Source organism: Bos taurus, chromosome 11 (assembly GCF_002263795.3).
Source record: "Bos taurus isolate L1 Dominette 01449 registration number 42190680 breed Hereford chromosome 11, ARS-UCD2.0, whole genome shotgun sequence".
Taxonomy (NCBI): Eukaryota; Metazoa; Chordata; class Mammalia; order Artiodactyla; family Bovidae; genus Bos; species Bos taurus.
In genome coordinates this window covers 103,342,638-103,358,942 of record NC_037338.1, presented here as the reverse complement: position 1 = coordinate 103,358,942, position 16,305 = coordinate 103,342,638, and the positions used below count along the sequence as shown (strand labels likewise).

The following is a 16,305-nucleotide window of genomic DNA, read 5'->3' as shown; positions in this document are numbered from 1 at the left end:
TAGGTCTGATGAGGTCTTTACAACCTCCAGACATTCTTTGGATTATATAACTTCATTGTTAACACTAGCAAGCGGGTATTCTTTCTGCCCCCTTCTGATGCCTATGTCAGAAGCTTTCTCTATCTCCTTTATACTTTAATAAAACTTTATTACACAAAAGCTCTGAGCGATCAAGCCTCGTCTCTGGCCCCGGATTGAATTCTTCTCCTCCGGGGGCCAAGAATCCCAGTGTCTTCGCGTGATTTGACAACAACCTTTCAGCCCCACATGGCACAGGTGCGCAGCTCATCTGCAAAATGGCCCGACAGGGCCTGCCTCCCAGGGCTGCAGCGAGGGGCAAGTGGCCTAGTTGTAGAGGATCCAACAATGACCCCTGAAATCCTGTCCACCCAGAACCTCCGAATGTGACCTTATGTGGAAATAGGGTCTTTGCAGAGGTAATGCATTAAGATGAGATCAGACAGAATTAGTGAAGTGAAAGTTACTCAGTCGTGTCCAACTCTCTGCGATCCCATGGACTATAAATCCATGGAATTCTCCAGGCCAGAATACTGGAGTGGGTAGCTTTTCCCTTCTCCCAACCCAGGAATCGAACTGGGGTCTCCTGCATTGCAGGGGGATTCTTGACCACTGAGCCACTGGAGAAGCCCACAAGAGATTAGATTCCTCTGGTTCAAGCCCCACCCTTCATTTGTGGGGTGCTTTGTTCTAACAGCTACAGGAAGCACCGCGCAACAACTCAGCCCCGAGTGGGGAGGGTGTTGTCAGCTGTTGTCACTGTTATTCTGGGAGGGACATTTACTGGTGGGCGTTGTTCTCACTGTCATCACCTCTAGGGACACTAACTGTGAATGTGGTATAAGGAAGAATGAAGGACAGGGCTTCCCTGATGACCCAGTGGCTAGGACTCCAAGCTCCCAGTGCAGGGGGCCTGGGTTTGATCCCTGGTCAGGGAACTAGATCCCGCATGCCACAACTGAAGATCTGCATGTCACAGTGAAGACTGAAGAGCCCACGTGCTGCAGCTAAGACCCGGTGCAAAGAAAGAAATAGTAAATTAAAAACAGAAGAATGCCGGATGGTAACCGGGACCATCCTTTTTCATCACTGATAGAGGGCGACACTGGCTTTCCTGGCAGGTACACTGTGCTCTGGATTGGGGCAAGTGGGGAAGGGAGGGTGTCAGCTGGGGCTGGGGTCCTGAGCTAAACACAGGTGGAATCCTGCACTGTCCCCATTGTGCTAAGCTGGCAGATCGGCCTTGGTGACAAGTGAGAGGAAGCAGCTGCTGCTGCACCGGCTGAGGACTCCTGATCCCCAGCCTGCGGGAGACCCTGGCAGCCCCTCCCGCTCTGCACTCGGCAAAGGTCCTGGGGAGCCGTCTGAGAGTGCCACTCCCCACCCTGTCCTGACGCAGCAGCCTCACTGATTACAGACCCCACCAGGAAGCCACGTCCCCCGCCCTCGTCGGCTCTGCTCCTGGGCAGGGCTCACCTGCAGCGGGAGCACCACCAGGGCCACACAGATCATGATGACCACCAGCAGCTGGGACGGCCAGATCTTGGGCGTCACGTCCCCATAGCCCACGGTGGAGAAGGTGACGATGCAGAAGTAGAAGGATGTCAGGAGGGACAGGTTGTCGCCCGCGCGCTCCAGGTGCTGGATGCCGCAGGTCCTAGAGCCGGGGAGGGGCGGCGGTGGGGCCTCGGCCACCCGGCTCCCAGAGTGAGGCTCTGCCTGCCTGCGGCTCCTTGTCATTCGTCACCCACACAGCCCCCAGCCTGGGCCTGAGTCCAGCCGGGCGCTTCCCGACCCCGGCCTACAGAGCTGGCATACCCAGCACGTCCCTCCTACCTGACCTTCCTTTCTGGCCCCGAGGCTCCTTTGAGGCCCTTGGAAAATTGGCCACGAGCGTGGACATAGCACTGCGTGGGCTCAGTGTGAGCTTGAGATCCGAGGGTGCGGGTGTGGCCACCCAGGCTGTGAGCCCCACCTGCCACCCACCTCAGAGGCTCATCCTCACCCAGGGGTCAGACGGCATGGGGCACACGCAGCCCCCTGCCCAGCACAGAGCTGGAGAGTCCTCCTTGCTACTCCTGTGGCCCCACGTCCTGTCCCCAGGCTGGGAGGTGCTGCTGGCAGGGCCTGGGGGGCCCACAGTGCACACACGGGGCAGCATGCAGGGGCCCTCCCCAGAGTAGACGCTCTGGCTGGGGCGGGGGCGGGCTGAATCACCCTGCAGTTTCCCACCCTGCAGACACCCCAGCCTGCTCCACTCAAGTCTGTGTGTTTTTTTTTCGTGGGGGGGAGGGAGGGTAGGAGGCACATGGCCTTGGGGCCTCCCCTGTCCTGGCCTGGGGCAGGCATGCAGGGGGACGGGGTCTCCCCTTCAGGCCCCCCACCTCTCACTCTGGTGACTCCCAGACCTTATTCTCAGCTGGGCCTTGAGCCCAGGGTCCCCACCCGGCCGAGAGCCAGTGCCCCTCCCCACGCTGTGTCCTGGACCCCGGAGGAGCTGGACTTGGGCAGCTCTGGTCTGGAACGTGGGCCCTGAGCTGCCTCCTGGCCCTCTGTCCCAGTCGGGCTGCCTCCCGCCACCCTGAGGCCCGCCTGGCCTGTTGGATGCGAGGGCCCGGCTCTACCTGGGATGGGCGGGTGGCCGCCGGCAGGGACTCACCCTGTGAAGACCAGGCACAGCAAGGTGCAGAAGAGGATGAGGACCTGATTGAACATGGCCGACTGCGAGCGCAGGATGGCACGGTGGAAGTCGTTCTGTGGGACGGGACACGGTGTCATCAGCAGCTTAGCCTGGGTGGAACGGAGCCCAGGGCCCTTCCCGCCGCCCCGGACACACACAGGTGAGCGAGCAGGGGAAGGACTCCACCTGACCTCAGCTCTCTCGCTCCCCGCCATGTATAGGCCAGAGGCCATGACCTCAGCCCCGAGCCCTCCCTTTGCAGCTGGGATGGGGGTGAGCCAAGGCCTGGGCCGGTGGGTGTGTGGCGGGGGGCGCCCCGGGTGGAAACGGTCCTTGCGCAGCACAGGGCTGCCCGTGACCCTGGGTCTTGGGGCCTACCCCCTCTCACGTGCGTGTTCACCCGCTTCCTCCCCTAGCCATGATTCCGGGGTCAGGGACAGGCCTGGGTGACTGTCCCCGGGGCATCAGGGATGAGGCTCCGGCCGGCCAGGAAGGAGGTGTGAGGGCATCTCATGGTGACAGGCACATGTGTCTGCCGGCCACCGGCCTGGGCACCAAGGGAGTGGGCCAGCTCCCCTGGGCCAGGACCAGGGCATGGCAAGTGGTTGCCCTGGGGTCCTGGGGAACCTCACAGAGGTGAGGCAGTGGTGGGGGTGGGGGGCAGGGGATGGCTTACGATCATGTTCTCCAGGGCGTGCTTGGCCAGCCAGCAGTTCAGAAACACGGGGATGAACAGGTTCCGCAGCGGCGGCCAGAATATCTGCGGAGGAGACGGGTCAGGGGGCAGGGGTCTCGGCGGCCCCTGCCTCGGCCAGCGGCTCACCCACCGTGATGATGAAGGGCAGCGTGTTGATCATCTCCAGGATGAAGGACACGCGGAAGATCTGCTCCCAGATGTTGCCCTGGGGAGCCAAGGGGGTGGGCTTCAGAGCGGGTGGAGGGGAGGGGGCACCGGGTGGGGCGGGGGCTGAGGAGACAGACAAACTGAGCCAGTGGGAGGTCAGGGGATGAGACCGAGGGCTGAGGGAAGGGGTGCAAGGGGCTAGGGGAGGGGGCTGGCAGAGGGTGTCAGTGGTGGGGCCCTCCGGGGCAGGGCCAGGCCTGGGGCACTCACTTTGTAGCTGAGGTAAATGAGAAGCATGGTCTCCAGGAAGCTGATGATGGCCACGATGACCTGGGGTAGGGTGGGAACGGAGCCTCTGAGCAGGGCCAGGGAGGCAGCAGGGCCCACCCAGAGCCATGCCCCACCGCGCCCCACTCACCTGAATGGCCCACAGAGCCACCTTCCTCTCCACCCACAGGATGGGGGCCCTGGGGAGAGAGGGAGGTGAGCGCCAGGCTGGGAGTCCCCAGCCATATGGGCCTCTGCCGATCCCAGGCTGTTCCTTAAGCTGGACAGTGGGCGGCAGCCTTGCCCTCGAGGGGCTGAGAGCAGGAGAGGAGGGGGGCTTCCTCCAGAAAGGAGGCCTTGGGGAGGGGCCTGTGAGACCAGGGGCTGAGCAAGGCTGCTCTGGGGACAGGCCTGGCAGCCCCAGGTGGCCACTGTTTCTCGTCAGGTTCCTGTGCCTCTGCACGGGGGCTGTGCTGGTCGTCCATGCTCTTGGGTTTCCTGGCCTCAGATCCTTGCTTGACTATAACCCACGTAGCTCCCTTGAGGAGAGTGACATGGGGGAGGGGGCGTCCCTGCCCAGACGCAGCCTCTGGACAAAGGTTGGGGTGAGACCAGCAGGAGGGGCCAGATGGCCGAGCTCCGCGCTGACCCTGCCCAACCTCCCCAGGCCCAGATGGCCAAGGCCTGACCCTCGGGGGCCCCTGCTGCAGCCGGGGTGTCGGGTAATCACTTTCTCCACCGAGGGACAGAGACTGAAATGCCCAGGCCTTCCTTTGGGCGGGAGTTGGGCTGGGCTCAGAAGCTGTCCTGCCCCCACTGGGCCAGAAAGGGAGGGCTTCCAGGGCCAGGTGTGAAGGGAGGGGCTGGCGTGTCCCTACGTGTCCCTGCGATCCTAACCCTCTTGCCTCCCAGGGACAGGTGACCGGGCTGGGAACAGTGGCCGGGGCCTGGCAGATGCATCCTGCTGCTGTGGAGGGCCAGGACTGACCTGCAAGGCTGGGCCGGGGTGCCAGGGGAGGGGTGTGGGTGAGGGAAGTAAGGCTGAGAGCAGGGCTGTGGGTTTGGGGAGGCTGGAAGGGAGAAGCCTCCATCAGGGAGGCGGCCAAGGTCCTGGAGCTCATCCTAGCCTCTGGCCCAGGCGCCTCTGCTGCTCTGGGGTCACTTCTCACTGCCTGACTGCAGCACCTGCTCTCTTTGGCCAAAGGCTCATGAATTGCAGAGGCAGCGGCCGACCCTCTGGCAGGTCCCCCCTGTCTGTCTCCTCTCCCCCAGGGCCCCTGGGGCTGGAGAACATCACAGAAGGGCGCTGGGCCAAGCCGGCTCCTGGTGACACCTGCTGCCACCCTTAGGTTGCTCCCAGGGTTTCAGGGGCTGTACCCTGCGGGGCCACCCCAGAGTTGTTCCTGCTCAGCCAGGTCCTGTGGATCCCAGGAGGCTCTCTGGCTGTGACTGGGCATCTGTCCTGCGGGCCCAGGCAGTGTCACTCTCTGGCCACCCCACCCTGCCCCGGACCTCTGAGTGGGAGCTGGGAGGCACACTCACCAGTTGATCTCGGAGGACGACTCATTGAAGGTGTAATTCTGCTTCGGGCAGCCCCAGCTGTGGAGAGATAGAGCTGGCCGCCGCAGCCCCTCCCAGCACCGCCCCCGAAGGGACTGGACCCTTCCAGGACTGCCACGGGCTCAGGGCGTGTTGGGGGGCACTCTCCCCAACCTAGGGCCAGGCCCCACATCTCAGATGGGCATCTGAATTCTAACACTCAGGGACGAGGAAGCCTGCTCCCACTCCGCAGAGGCTGTATGGAGGGTCTCTGAGGAGGGGGGTCTCTGAGGAGGAGGGGCAGGGGAGGGGTCTCTGAGGAGGGGCAGGGGGAGGGTCTCTTGGGAGGAGGGTCTCTGAGGGGGAGAGTCTCTGGGGAGGAGGGTCTTCGAGGAGGAGGGGCATGGGGCGGGGGAGGGTCTCTGAGGAGGAGGAGCAGGGGGAGGGGAAGGGGGAGGGTATCTGAGGAGGAGGCTCTCTGAGGAGGAGGGCAGGGATCAAGACCATCCCCAAGGGAAAGAAATGCAAAAAGGCAAAATGGTTGTCTGGAGAGGCCTTACAAATAGCTAAGAAGAGACGTGAAAGGCAAAGGAGAAAAGGAAAGATATACCCATTTGATGCAGAGTTCCAAAAACAAAAAGGAGAGATAAGAAAGCCTTTTTCAGTGATCAATGCAAAGAAACAGAAGAAAACAATAGAATGGGAAAGACTAGAGATCTCTTCAAGAAAATCAGAGATACCAAGGGAACATTTCGCAGAAGGCAATGGCACCCACTCCAGTACTCTTGCCTGGAAAATCCCATGGACAGAGGAGCCTGGTGGGCTGCAGTCCATGAGGTCGCTAGGAGTCAGACACGACTGAGCAACTTCAGTTTGACTTTTCACTTTCATGCATTGGAGAAGGAAATGGCAACCCACTCCAGTATTCTTGCCTGGAAAATCCCAGGGATGGGGGAGCCTGGTGGGCTGCCGTCTATGGGGTCGCACAGAGTCAGACACGACTGAAGCGACTTAGCAGCAGCAGCAACAGCAAGGGAAGATTTCATGCAAAGATGGGCTCAATAAAGGACAGAAATGGTATGGACTTAACAGAAGCAGAAGATATTAAGAAGAGGTGGCAAGAATACACAGAAGAACTGTACAAAAAAGATCTTCATGACCCAGATAATCATGATGGTGTGATCACTCACCTAGAGCCAGATATCAGAATGAGAAGTCAAGTGGGCCTTAGGAACATCACTACAAACAAAGCTAGTGGAGATGATGGAATTCTAGTTGAGCTATTTCAAATCCTGAAAGATGATGCTGTGAAAGTGCTGCACTCAATATGTCAGCAAATTTGGAAAACAGCAGAGGCCACAGGACTGGAAAAGGTCAGTTTTCATTCCAATCGCAAAGAAAGGCAATGCCAAAGGATGTTCAAACTACCGCACAATTGCACTCATCTCACATGCTAGCAAAGTAATGCTCAAAATTCTCCAAGCCAGGCTTCAACAGTACGTGAACCATGAACTTCCAGGTGTTCAAGCTGGATTTAGAAAAGGCAGAAGAACCAGAGATCAAATTGCCAACATCCACTGGATCGTTGAAAAAGCGAGAGAATTCCAGGAAAACATCTACTTCTGCTTTATTGGCTATGCCAAAGCCTTTGACTGTGTGGATCCCAACAAACTCTGGAAAATTCTGAAAGAGATGGGAATACCTGACCAATTGACCTGCCTCTTGAGAAACCTGTATGCAGGTCAGGAAGCAATAGTTAGAACTGGACATGGAACAACAGCCTGGTTCCATATAGGGAAAGGAGTATGTCAAGGCTATGTATTGTCACCCTGTTTATTTAACTTATATGCAGAGTACATCATGAGAAATGCTGGGCTGGATGAAGCACAAGCTGGAATCAAGATCGCTGGGAGAAACATCAATAACTTCAGATATGCAGATGACACCATCCTTACGGCAGAAAGTGAACTGAAAAGTCTATTAATGAAAGTGAAATAGGAAAGTAAAAAAGTTGGCTTAAAACTCAACATTCAGAAAACTAAGATCATGGCATCCGGTCCCATCACTTCATGGCAAATAGATGGGGAAACAGTGGAAACAGTGTCAGACTTTAATTTTGGGGGCTCCAAAATCACTGCAGATGGTGACTGCAGCCATGAAATTAAAAGACGCTTGCTCCTTGGAAGAAAAGTTATGATCAACCTAGACGGCATATTAAAAAGCAGAGACATTACTGTGCCAACAAAAATCCATCTGGTCAAAGCTATGGTTTTTCCAGTAGTCATGTATGGATGTGAGAGTTGAAATACAAAGAAGGCTGAGCGCCAGAGAATTGATGCTTTTGAACTGTGGTGCTGGAGAAGACTCTTGAGAGTCCCTTGGACTGCAAGGAGAGCCAACCAGTCCATCCTAAAGGAAATCAGTCCTGAATATTCATTGGAAGGACTGATGCTGAAGCTGAAACTCTAATACTTCGGCCACCTCATTCGAAGAACTGACTGATTAGAAAAGACCCTGATGCTGGGAAAGACTGAAGGCAGGAGGAGAAGGGGACGACAAAGGATGAGGTGGTTGGATGGCATCACTGACTCAATGAACATAAGTTTGAGTAAACTCTGGGAGTTGGCAATGGACAGGGAGGCCTGGCGTGCTGCAGTACAGGAGGGTGTCCTGAAGAGTCAGTCTGAGAGGCTGAACTGAACTGAACTGAGGAGGAGGGTCTCTGAGGGGGCGCGTCTCTGAGGAGGAGGTCTCTGAGGGGGAGGGTCTCTGAGGGGGTGGGCCTCTGAGGGTGTGGGTCTCTGAGGGGGCGGGTCTCTGAGGGGGCGGGTCTCTGAGGGTGTGGGTCTCTGAAAAGGAGGTCTCTGAGGGGGTGGGCCTCTGAGGGTGTGGGTCTCTGAAAAGGAGGTCTCTGAGGGGGTGGGCCTCTGAGGGTGTGGGTCTCTGAGGGGGTGGGTCTCTGAGGGGGTGGGCCTCTGAGGGTGTGGGTCTCTGAAAAGGAGGTCTCTGAGGGGGTGGGCCTCTGAGGGTATGGGTCTCTGAGGGTATGGGTCTCTGAGGGTGTGGGTCTCTGAGGGGGTGGGTCTCTGAGGGGGTGGGTCTCTGAAAAGGAGGTCTCTGAGGGGGCGGGTCTCTGAGGAGGAGGGGGGAGGGGCAGGGGGAGGGGCCAGCCGGGTAGGCGAACACCAGCGGGGAGCCCGGGAGGGGGCTGGGGGCTCCACCTGGGCTGCCGGCAGGGGAAGGGCTGTGCGCGGCCAGAGATGGACCTGGAGCCCTCAGGGCCTCCTGGAGGCCAGAGCTGCCGAAACGAGGCTGGACAGTGTGTGTGCGACACGGAGAGAAAAGCATGCTCCTGCTCAGTGTGCTGACTCTAAGAAGCAGGTTCCCCAAGTCACTCCTGAGAAGGAGCTTCCCCAAGCCACCGGGACGCCCTCCACTGGGAAGGGGGCAGGGGCCTGGCTGCCATGCTAGTTCCACCCCAGATTACAGCTGAAGCCAGGGTCGCCGAGCTGTGGGACCTGACTCTCAGGGAGTCCCATGGTGGCAGGTGGCTCCCTCCTTTTTTCTCAATTGGCCCACTTCCTCCTGCAGCTGAGCCTGTTGTTGCAAACTTAATACCTATAGGAGTCATGAGCCACCCTTCCATTCATCCACCACCTACCCACCCATCTATCCTATCCATCTGACCCGTCCATCCACATCCAGTGTCCTTACATCACCCACCATCCATCCTTCTATCCACTCATCCATCCAGCCTCCATCCATCCACCATCATCAGTCCACCCCCTCCCCACCCATCCGTCCGTCCATCTTCCATCCATCCACCCTCCACCACCCATCCATCCACCATCATCCATCCACCCCCTCCCCATCCATCCACTCTACCCATGCCTCTCCCAGCCCCCATCCATCCATTTGCTCTCCCACCCACCCACCACGTGCCAGGTGCTGTGCAATGAATACAACAGACCTGGTCTCCCTGGGGATGTAAAGCCAGGTGCCTCGATGTCTCTGGAGGTGGGAGAAGGTGAGATGAACACAGAAGAGTGCTCTCAAAGTCAGTTAGAGCCCTTCTCAAACCACCACAGTGCGACCTGCCCTCCCACACTCAGGATGAAGACGAGGTCTGTTCTCAGGAGCAGGTGAAGGAGTCTGGCCTGGCGACCCGCCCCACTGCACGTGGGGGTGGGGAAGATGCACGCTTGCACAGCGACCTTTCACCTCTGCCTCCTTCCCAACTCAGCCAGCAGGAGCCCAGTGGCCAGGCCCTATCCTCCAGTGAGGAGGGGAAGGATCTGCTCTGAGGAGCTGGGGCGACAAGTGAAGGACACATCCTGACTGCTGGGCCCTTGGCCTCTGGACGCCCACCCTTAGTGTGAGTGGCGGGACATTTGAGGAAGTCCCCTGCCCACAAGCCCAGAGACTGAGCAGAAGAGAAACATATAAGAAAGGAAAGGGTTTTGGACAAACCCCAGAGATGCCGACGGCAGGACACCTGCAGTGGGGCTGACGCCTGAAGATGAAGAGTTCTTGGAAATCACAAAATACGGGAGCAGAAGTGAAAACCTCAGCTAGAGGGCTGGAGAGGAAGCTGAGGAAACCCCCAGAAAGAGGAGAAACAGGAGAGAGGACCACTCCAGAACCTTCTGGAACCCCAATCTGGGTATGAAGGAGTCAAGAGAGGCTCCCAGGGCAGATGGGGACCCAGTTGCAGATGAGCCCAGCCCTGCATGCCCCCAGCTCAGTGTCCACCAGGACCAACGTGGTGCTGAGAAGGCATCACGCCAGGCGTCCCTGAGACGTGACAGACATGGGCACAGAGAGCCAGCCCCACCAGCTTCCAGGGCAGAAAACTGCTTCCCACCAGCAGCGCGAGCAGGAGCGCGGGGCCCTCTGGACAACACGAGGCAGGAAGTACCTCGTCCAGCTGTGGGCTCTTGGGCATCCGCTCAGGAGGCGCGGGCACTGTGCCCATGGCCTTTCTGGGAAGCCCCGCAGCAGGTGTTCCATGTAAATAAGGGAGAGGCCCCAGGGCTGGGAGAGGCAGGGGAACCAGGGGATTCCAGAGAAAGGGGCTCACCTCCTCTCCCCACTGAGGCCTGCTACCCCCACCCACCCAGGAGGAGCTGGGGGAGCCAGAGTCCCTCACCGAGACCCCCGGGCGCCACTGGGCAGGCAGGGAGGGGGCATCCCAGACCCTCTGGGAGAGTTCCGTCCAGGTGCAGCTGCAAGTGCAGCCACCGTCCACAGCAAGGACACCCAGTGTCAGTGCCAGCCTGAGGGCTGTGTCCCAGCCACGGCTCTGTTGGGGGGGGTGTCCCACACACAGACCCCTGTGCAAACCCCATCAGCCTCTGTCACAGCACCAGGAAGGCCCAGCCCCTGGCCCACAGGTCACCCACCATCCGATCCCCAGGGCTGGGTCGTCCAGCAGGACGCGGACAATGTACAGCAGGCAGGTCAGCAGCTTCAGGGAGAAGTTGAACAGCCGGATCCGCAGGCCTGTGGGTGGGGGTGGGTGGGGGAGGCAGTGGTCAGGGCTCCTGGAGCGGCTGGGACGCTGCACCTGGGCCGCTGTACCCGGCTGTCCTGACCAACACTGACCAGGTGGCTCTGCGTTGGGGGGGCTCTGCCAGGCCGGCCTCCGAGAGGCCCCATGCCCTCCCACCTCATGGACGAGGAGCAGAGTGTCCCTGAGCTGCTGGCCCTGGGGGCGGGCCTGGATCTTGGGGGAGGAACCTACAGATTGATGGACCAGACCCACAAGCACCGCCTCTGCACCCCATCCTGCATCCCAGGTGGCCAGGTTCCTGCTGGGAAGGCAGGTGGAGGGAGCCCACAGGGCAAAGGAGAGGGCCACACAGTGGTGCCAGGGAGCGGGGGCTGAGCTGGTGGCCTTGGTGGCCGTGGCTAGCCCTGCCTCCGGGAGGGGCGCACCCCCCCAGGGTCCCAGCATCTCCCACCCTGGAAGGTGGCAAGGAGCTGAGACAAGGAGCACGCCCATCGCCCCGCCCGCTCCAACAGAGCCCCTCTGCCCTGCCCCTCTACAGACCCCACTCACTGGATCTTTGGTTTTTGATGAAGAACAGCTTAAGCCTCTCCTTGAAGGTGTTCTCGTTGACGTAGAACTCCACCTGGACCCTGGGGGGTAGGAAGGCGTGGGCTTGGGGCTGGGGGCTCCAGCCCAAAGCCCCACATCCCCACGTGCCCCCAGCAGATCTGCTGGCTGGCTGCCTCCCTCCCAGTGCCTGGGGCCCTCCAGGCCCTGCAGATGCGCACACTCATGGCCCCCAGCCTGGGCCATCATGGCAGCTGCCAGGACTATAGGTGGCCTGAGTGGCCAGCCCTTGGCTCAAAACACACCATATGCTTTGCACAGAATGTTCCAGAAGATGACGGCCAGGTGCTTTTCTGGGGGCCCCTGGTGGCTTGTGCCTCGAAGCCTGCTGTAGCCTGTGGGATGGTCAGGGCTGGCAGTGGGGCCCCTCCAGCCGTGGCTGTTGCCCCACACAATCCTCAGACACCCTGAGCCCCTGGGTGGGTGCCCAGCCTCCGGGGAACAGACCGCACAGACTGGCAGGAGCAGCCTGCTGAATGAGGAGGCAGGTGGGGCTTGGGAGGACGGGCCGCTGCCCACACCTTAGGCGCAGGCCCGCTGTGGCCTGCCAGGGTGTCATGTTCCACCACAGGGAGAACTCTGGTGTTGGCAGCAGGCAGGACAGCCACGGCCCTGCTGCCAGGTTCTTGCGCAGGAAGGGTCTAGCATTGCCTTCCTCCCGGAAGTGGGTCTGGGGCTGGGACTGCCTTGCTCTGGGCTGGCACCTGCTGGCCCCCACACGGCCTCCATTCCAGGCTGCCTCAGCCGCAATGGAGGCTGGTCTCAGGACCCCAGAGTGGCCCGCGGGCATCATCGCCATTCCCCGACCCCTGACCAGACAGAGGCACTGGTAGCCTGGGATTTGGGGTGAGGCTTTGGGCCTGAAAGGCCTGGTCCAAGTTACCCAGGCGAGCTAAGCCACCCCCGGAGATGTTGTGGAGGTGGGACAAGGCCGTTCAGGTGAGGCAGCGGCTCACCCACGGCTCTGTGTGATGGTCATGACACACACAGAGAGAGGAGGCAGGGACATCCAGCACCCTGAAGGCAGAGTTGTGCAGCCCAAGGAATCCTGGAGGGCTGCATGGAGGAGGTGGCGGTGGAGCAGCTGGGAGGCACGACAGTGGTCCAGTCAGAGGTGAGGCGCACGCTGGCCCCAGTCCCTGCTCCCCATCCCCGCCCCCATTCAGAGCGGAGGCTCTGAACATCCTCCCCCTCTGACCAGGCTCCAGCTCTGATCAACGCAGAAATTAATGCCGCTGTCACCTTGAAAGTTTTGTGACACCGCTCTGCCAGGGGCTGGTGACCCCATCATCTTCGAGAAGTGTTTAAAATATTCATCGCTCCCCAAAGCCTGTTCGACCCAAAGCATGTGAAACAGACCTAACGTGCCGGCAGCAGCCGTCTGCACCTGCCCAGGTGATGGACCCGAGGGAGAGGCCGTGGGCAGAACCCCAGCACCTTCCTGATCTTTGCAGAGTGGGGGGCCCCGGCCTGACCACAGCGGCCGCCCCTGGTCACAGGGCTCAGGGCCCAGGGAGAGTGACGGTGGTGTGGGCCCCCCACCCTCAGGTCCGGATGCAGTGTGGTCAGCGGGGCAGCAGGACAGGCCTCCCGCAGAGCAGGGTCCAAGCCCAGAGCACCCGCTGCACACTGTGCACCCCGGCACATTTCTGTTAGCCCTCCGTGAGAGGGGATGGGCCCATACCGCCAGTGCGCCCGATGATACACCCCACCCCGGCACACTCCACTGCACCCCAGCACCCCTCTGTGTACCCCACTGTCCGCCGTACCCAAGCACTCTCACTGTACATCACAGCCCAGAGTACTCCTCATGAATGTGAGTCACTCAGTTGTATCCGACTCTTTCCAACCCCATGGACCATAGCCCACCAGGCTCCTCTGTCCGAGGGATTCTCCAGGCAAGAATACTGGAGTGGGTTGCCACGCCCTCCTCCAGGGGATCGTCCTGACCCAGGGATCAAACCTGGGTCTCCTGCATTGCCGGCAGATTCTTTACCATCTGAGCCACCGGGGAAGCCCGCATGGGTCCTAGTATATCCCTGAGCATACCACTGTACCCTGTGTTCCCCAGTGTAGACTACACCCCAGCACAACCCACTGTACATGGCCCCCTAGTACGCCCAGTGCGCCCCAGCACACTGCACTGCACCTCTGCACGCCTCGCTGTACACTGTACTCCAGTACATCTCTGCACACCCCACTGCACCCCAGTGTACCCCACTAGACCTGAACCCCAGCCCCCTCTGTAGGTGCTGCCTGGGGCCAGGTCAGTGGAGCTCCCTAGGGTCCCTGGGGGGAGCTGGTCAAAAGCCTTCTCTGTGAAGGAGGGGCTCAGACAACCCGAGCTGGGCCGGGGTCAGGTCAGGGGCAGCCACCCCTGAGTGGTGCCCACATGTTCCGAGGGACCACATGCCCCCTCACTCTCCTGCCTGCACAGCGAAGCCTCAAGGAGGGGTCCCCACCCCTCGTGCCCTCCACTTGGGCACCCCTCCCCTGAAAGTCCCTGCCCAGATCCAGGGGTCAGGATGGCTGACCTGGGACCAGTTACTCCTAGTAATTAGTGGCCTAGGAATTGCTCCTAGTAACTGATGTGGACAAGAAACCCACATCACCTGTCAGTCCCCACGCCCAGGCAGCTATGGACACCCAGACAGGTCTGGCCTGGGAAGTTGAGCCTGGGTGCTGGGGAAATCCACAGAGCCGCCTCCACTTTTTTTTTCTTTTTTTGGCTGCACCGTGTGGCATGGGGGATCTTCCCTGAGCAGGGATCAAACCTGTGCCCTCTACACTAGAAGCATGCATCTTAGCCACTGGACTGCCAGGGAAGTATGTTGCCTCCACGAGCTGTGGCTGCCCACTTCTCCCACCACAGAATGCAAGTTGCAAGCTTTCCCTTTAACCTAAAGTTTAAGGCGGTGGGTGTAATTCAGCTGAGGGTGTGCTCTTGGCTCAGCAAGGCTCCTGAAAGAAATGGCCACCAGGGGGGCATGGACCATCTGGTCCGACAGAGCCCTGCTCCTCACCTGCCTGGCCCCACCTGTCTGAGCCTCAGCTGCCTCACCTGGGGAACAGGCAGTGACAGCAACCGCCTGCCCCAGGCATCCTGAGGGTGCCTGGCAGCACTGCTGCATCTGTGGAGAAATCAAAACAATCTCCTCTGTACCTCGGGTTCTCCCTTGAAGAGTCAGGCTCTGCTGTGCTGTGCTTAGTCACTCAGTCATGTCCCACTCTTTGTGACCCCATGGACTGTAGCCCGCCAGGCTCCTCTGTCCATGGGATTCTCTAGGCAAGAATACTGGAGTGGGTTGCCATGCCCTCCTCCAGGGGATCTTCCCCACCCAAGGACTGAACCTAGGTCTCCTGCATTACAGGCAGATTCTTTACCATCTGAGCCACCAGGGAAGCCCCAAAATCAAGCTAATTGTTGGTTTTCAGAGGAGGATTAAGTGAGAGAGAATACCCGCCCTTGGCCCTGCCCTGCCACCCTCTCTCAGTGGTGCCAGCAATCAGGGGTGGTTTTACTGAGTCCGACTCTGGCCGATACCCATCACTTACGTCACCCAGAGAAGATGGCGCTGTGCTGTAAGCCCACGTGTGTGGCCGCAGGTGGCACGTGGTGGATGCCCACCAGCTGTGGCTCGAGGCTTCTTGGTGGCCCCATGGTGGAGCTGGCTGCCAAGCCCGTGGGATGCTGCTCTGAGGAGCAGGGGAGGGCTGGGCGGGGGCCAGGAGCTGGGACACCACCAAGAGCTCACATGGCGACGGCCCTGCTAACAAGCTCAAGAGCCCTGGGCAGGGGCAGACGAGGTGTCCACCCCCTACACGCCTGCTCCTGTTCAGCCACTCAATCCTTCAGTGGGCGGCCAGCGGGGAGGGCTGGGCACAGCAGAGGGGCCACTGCTGCTTAGCCCAGGGCGGAGGAAGGTGTCAAGCTCTGGGCAGGCCTAGTCATGGGGCCCTGAGGCTTCCGGGACCCTGGCCTCAGAAGGGCCCTGGGGCACCCCCGGGGTTAGGCCACGAGCCCCAGGCCAAACCCACACCCGTCCGGGACAGTCCTCAGCCCTGGTCTGTCTGTCCTGCTCGGAGTGAGCAGCTCTCTGACTGTGAGGACAGGGACTCAGGCTGGGCAGCTCAAGAGCCATGCCCCCAGCCCCTCCCCGGGCCTCTCAGGGGGCTCCTGCGAGCCTCGTGCCCATACGCATGGAAACGGAAGCCCACCCAGGCTGGGTGCTGGCTCACGTCACGCAGAGGGTTGAAAGACATGGGCCTCTGGGCTCCCCCTGGAGCCTAGGGCTCTCGAGTTTCGGGTCCAGCAGTCAGCTCTGGCCCATCCCCACGCGGCTTGCATTCGAGTGGCCCAGGCCCAGGCCCACGGCTGGCGTGCAGGGTCTTGTCCACACTGGATGGACTGGAGGGGGCCCCCTTGTGCCAGCAAAGTGGCTCGAACCCCACCCACCCCACCCCACACCCGGACGGGTCCTGCCAGGAGCGGCAGGTGGAGGACACTGCAGCACCCCCCAGTTGACCGGGGGGCTGACTGGTGGGCTGACTGGCAGGCTGGGGAGCGGCCTTCCAGGGATTCCTGGCAGGCAGTTCCGGCACAGATGGCCTGTGCCGGGAAACTGCAAACGCAGGGCCAGGCGGCCAGCCCTGGTGGGAGGGTGGCCAGACACCAGGCACATGGCCGCGGGCAGGCCCACCCGCCTGGCTGTGACAGCCGCGCACTCACATGGGGCCGAGGTCCGGTGGTCTCCTTCGTAGGGGCCTGCTGCAGGCTGGTGGCTGTCTGCAGGTGCCTGGGAGCTCCAGGCAGGAGGCTGAGGAGCCCGCGGGCAAGAC

At 60.4% G+C, this 16,305-nt stretch overlaps 1 protein-coding gene across 8 annotated transcripts in view; it reads right to left on the bottom strand.

Moving 5' to 3' along the window:
* KCNT1 (potassium sodium-activated channel subfamily T member 1) overlaps nucleotides 1-16,305 on the bottom strand; it is a 79,276-nt gene that overhangs the window by 28,041 nt on the left and 34,930 nt on the right. For 4 of the 8 annotated variants that reach the window (XM_024999625.2, XM_024999631.2, XM_024999624.2 and 1 more), the window contains 9 exons: nucleotides 11,410-11,489; nucleotides 10,751-10,850; nucleotides 5,352-5,408; nucleotides 3,961-4,009; nucleotides 3,813-3,872; nucleotides 3,526-3,600; nucleotides 3,375-3,458; nucleotides 2,678-2,772; nucleotides 1,495-1,675 (listed from right to left, as the gene is read on the bottom strand). In XM_024999625.2, the coding sequence (XP_024855393.2) occupies nucleotides 1,495-1,675; nucleotides 2,678-2,772; nucleotides 3,375-3,458; nucleotides 3,526-3,600; nucleotides 3,813-3,872; nucleotides 3,961-4,009; nucleotides 5,352-5,408; nucleotides 10,751-10,850; nucleotides 11,410-11,489 (781 nt within the window). Of the gene's footprint in view, nucleotides 1-1,494; nucleotides 1,676-2,677; nucleotides 2,773-3,374; nucleotides 3,459-3,525; nucleotides 3,601-3,812; nucleotides 3,873-3,960; nucleotides 4,010-5,351; nucleotides 5,409-10,750; nucleotides 10,851-11,409; nucleotides 11,490-14,527; nucleotides 14,598-15,021; nucleotides 15,921-16,305 lie in introns of those variants that run through there. The other 4 variants (XM_059891873.1, XM_059891876.1, XM_059891874.1 and 1 more) reach the window with 2 other exon arrangements.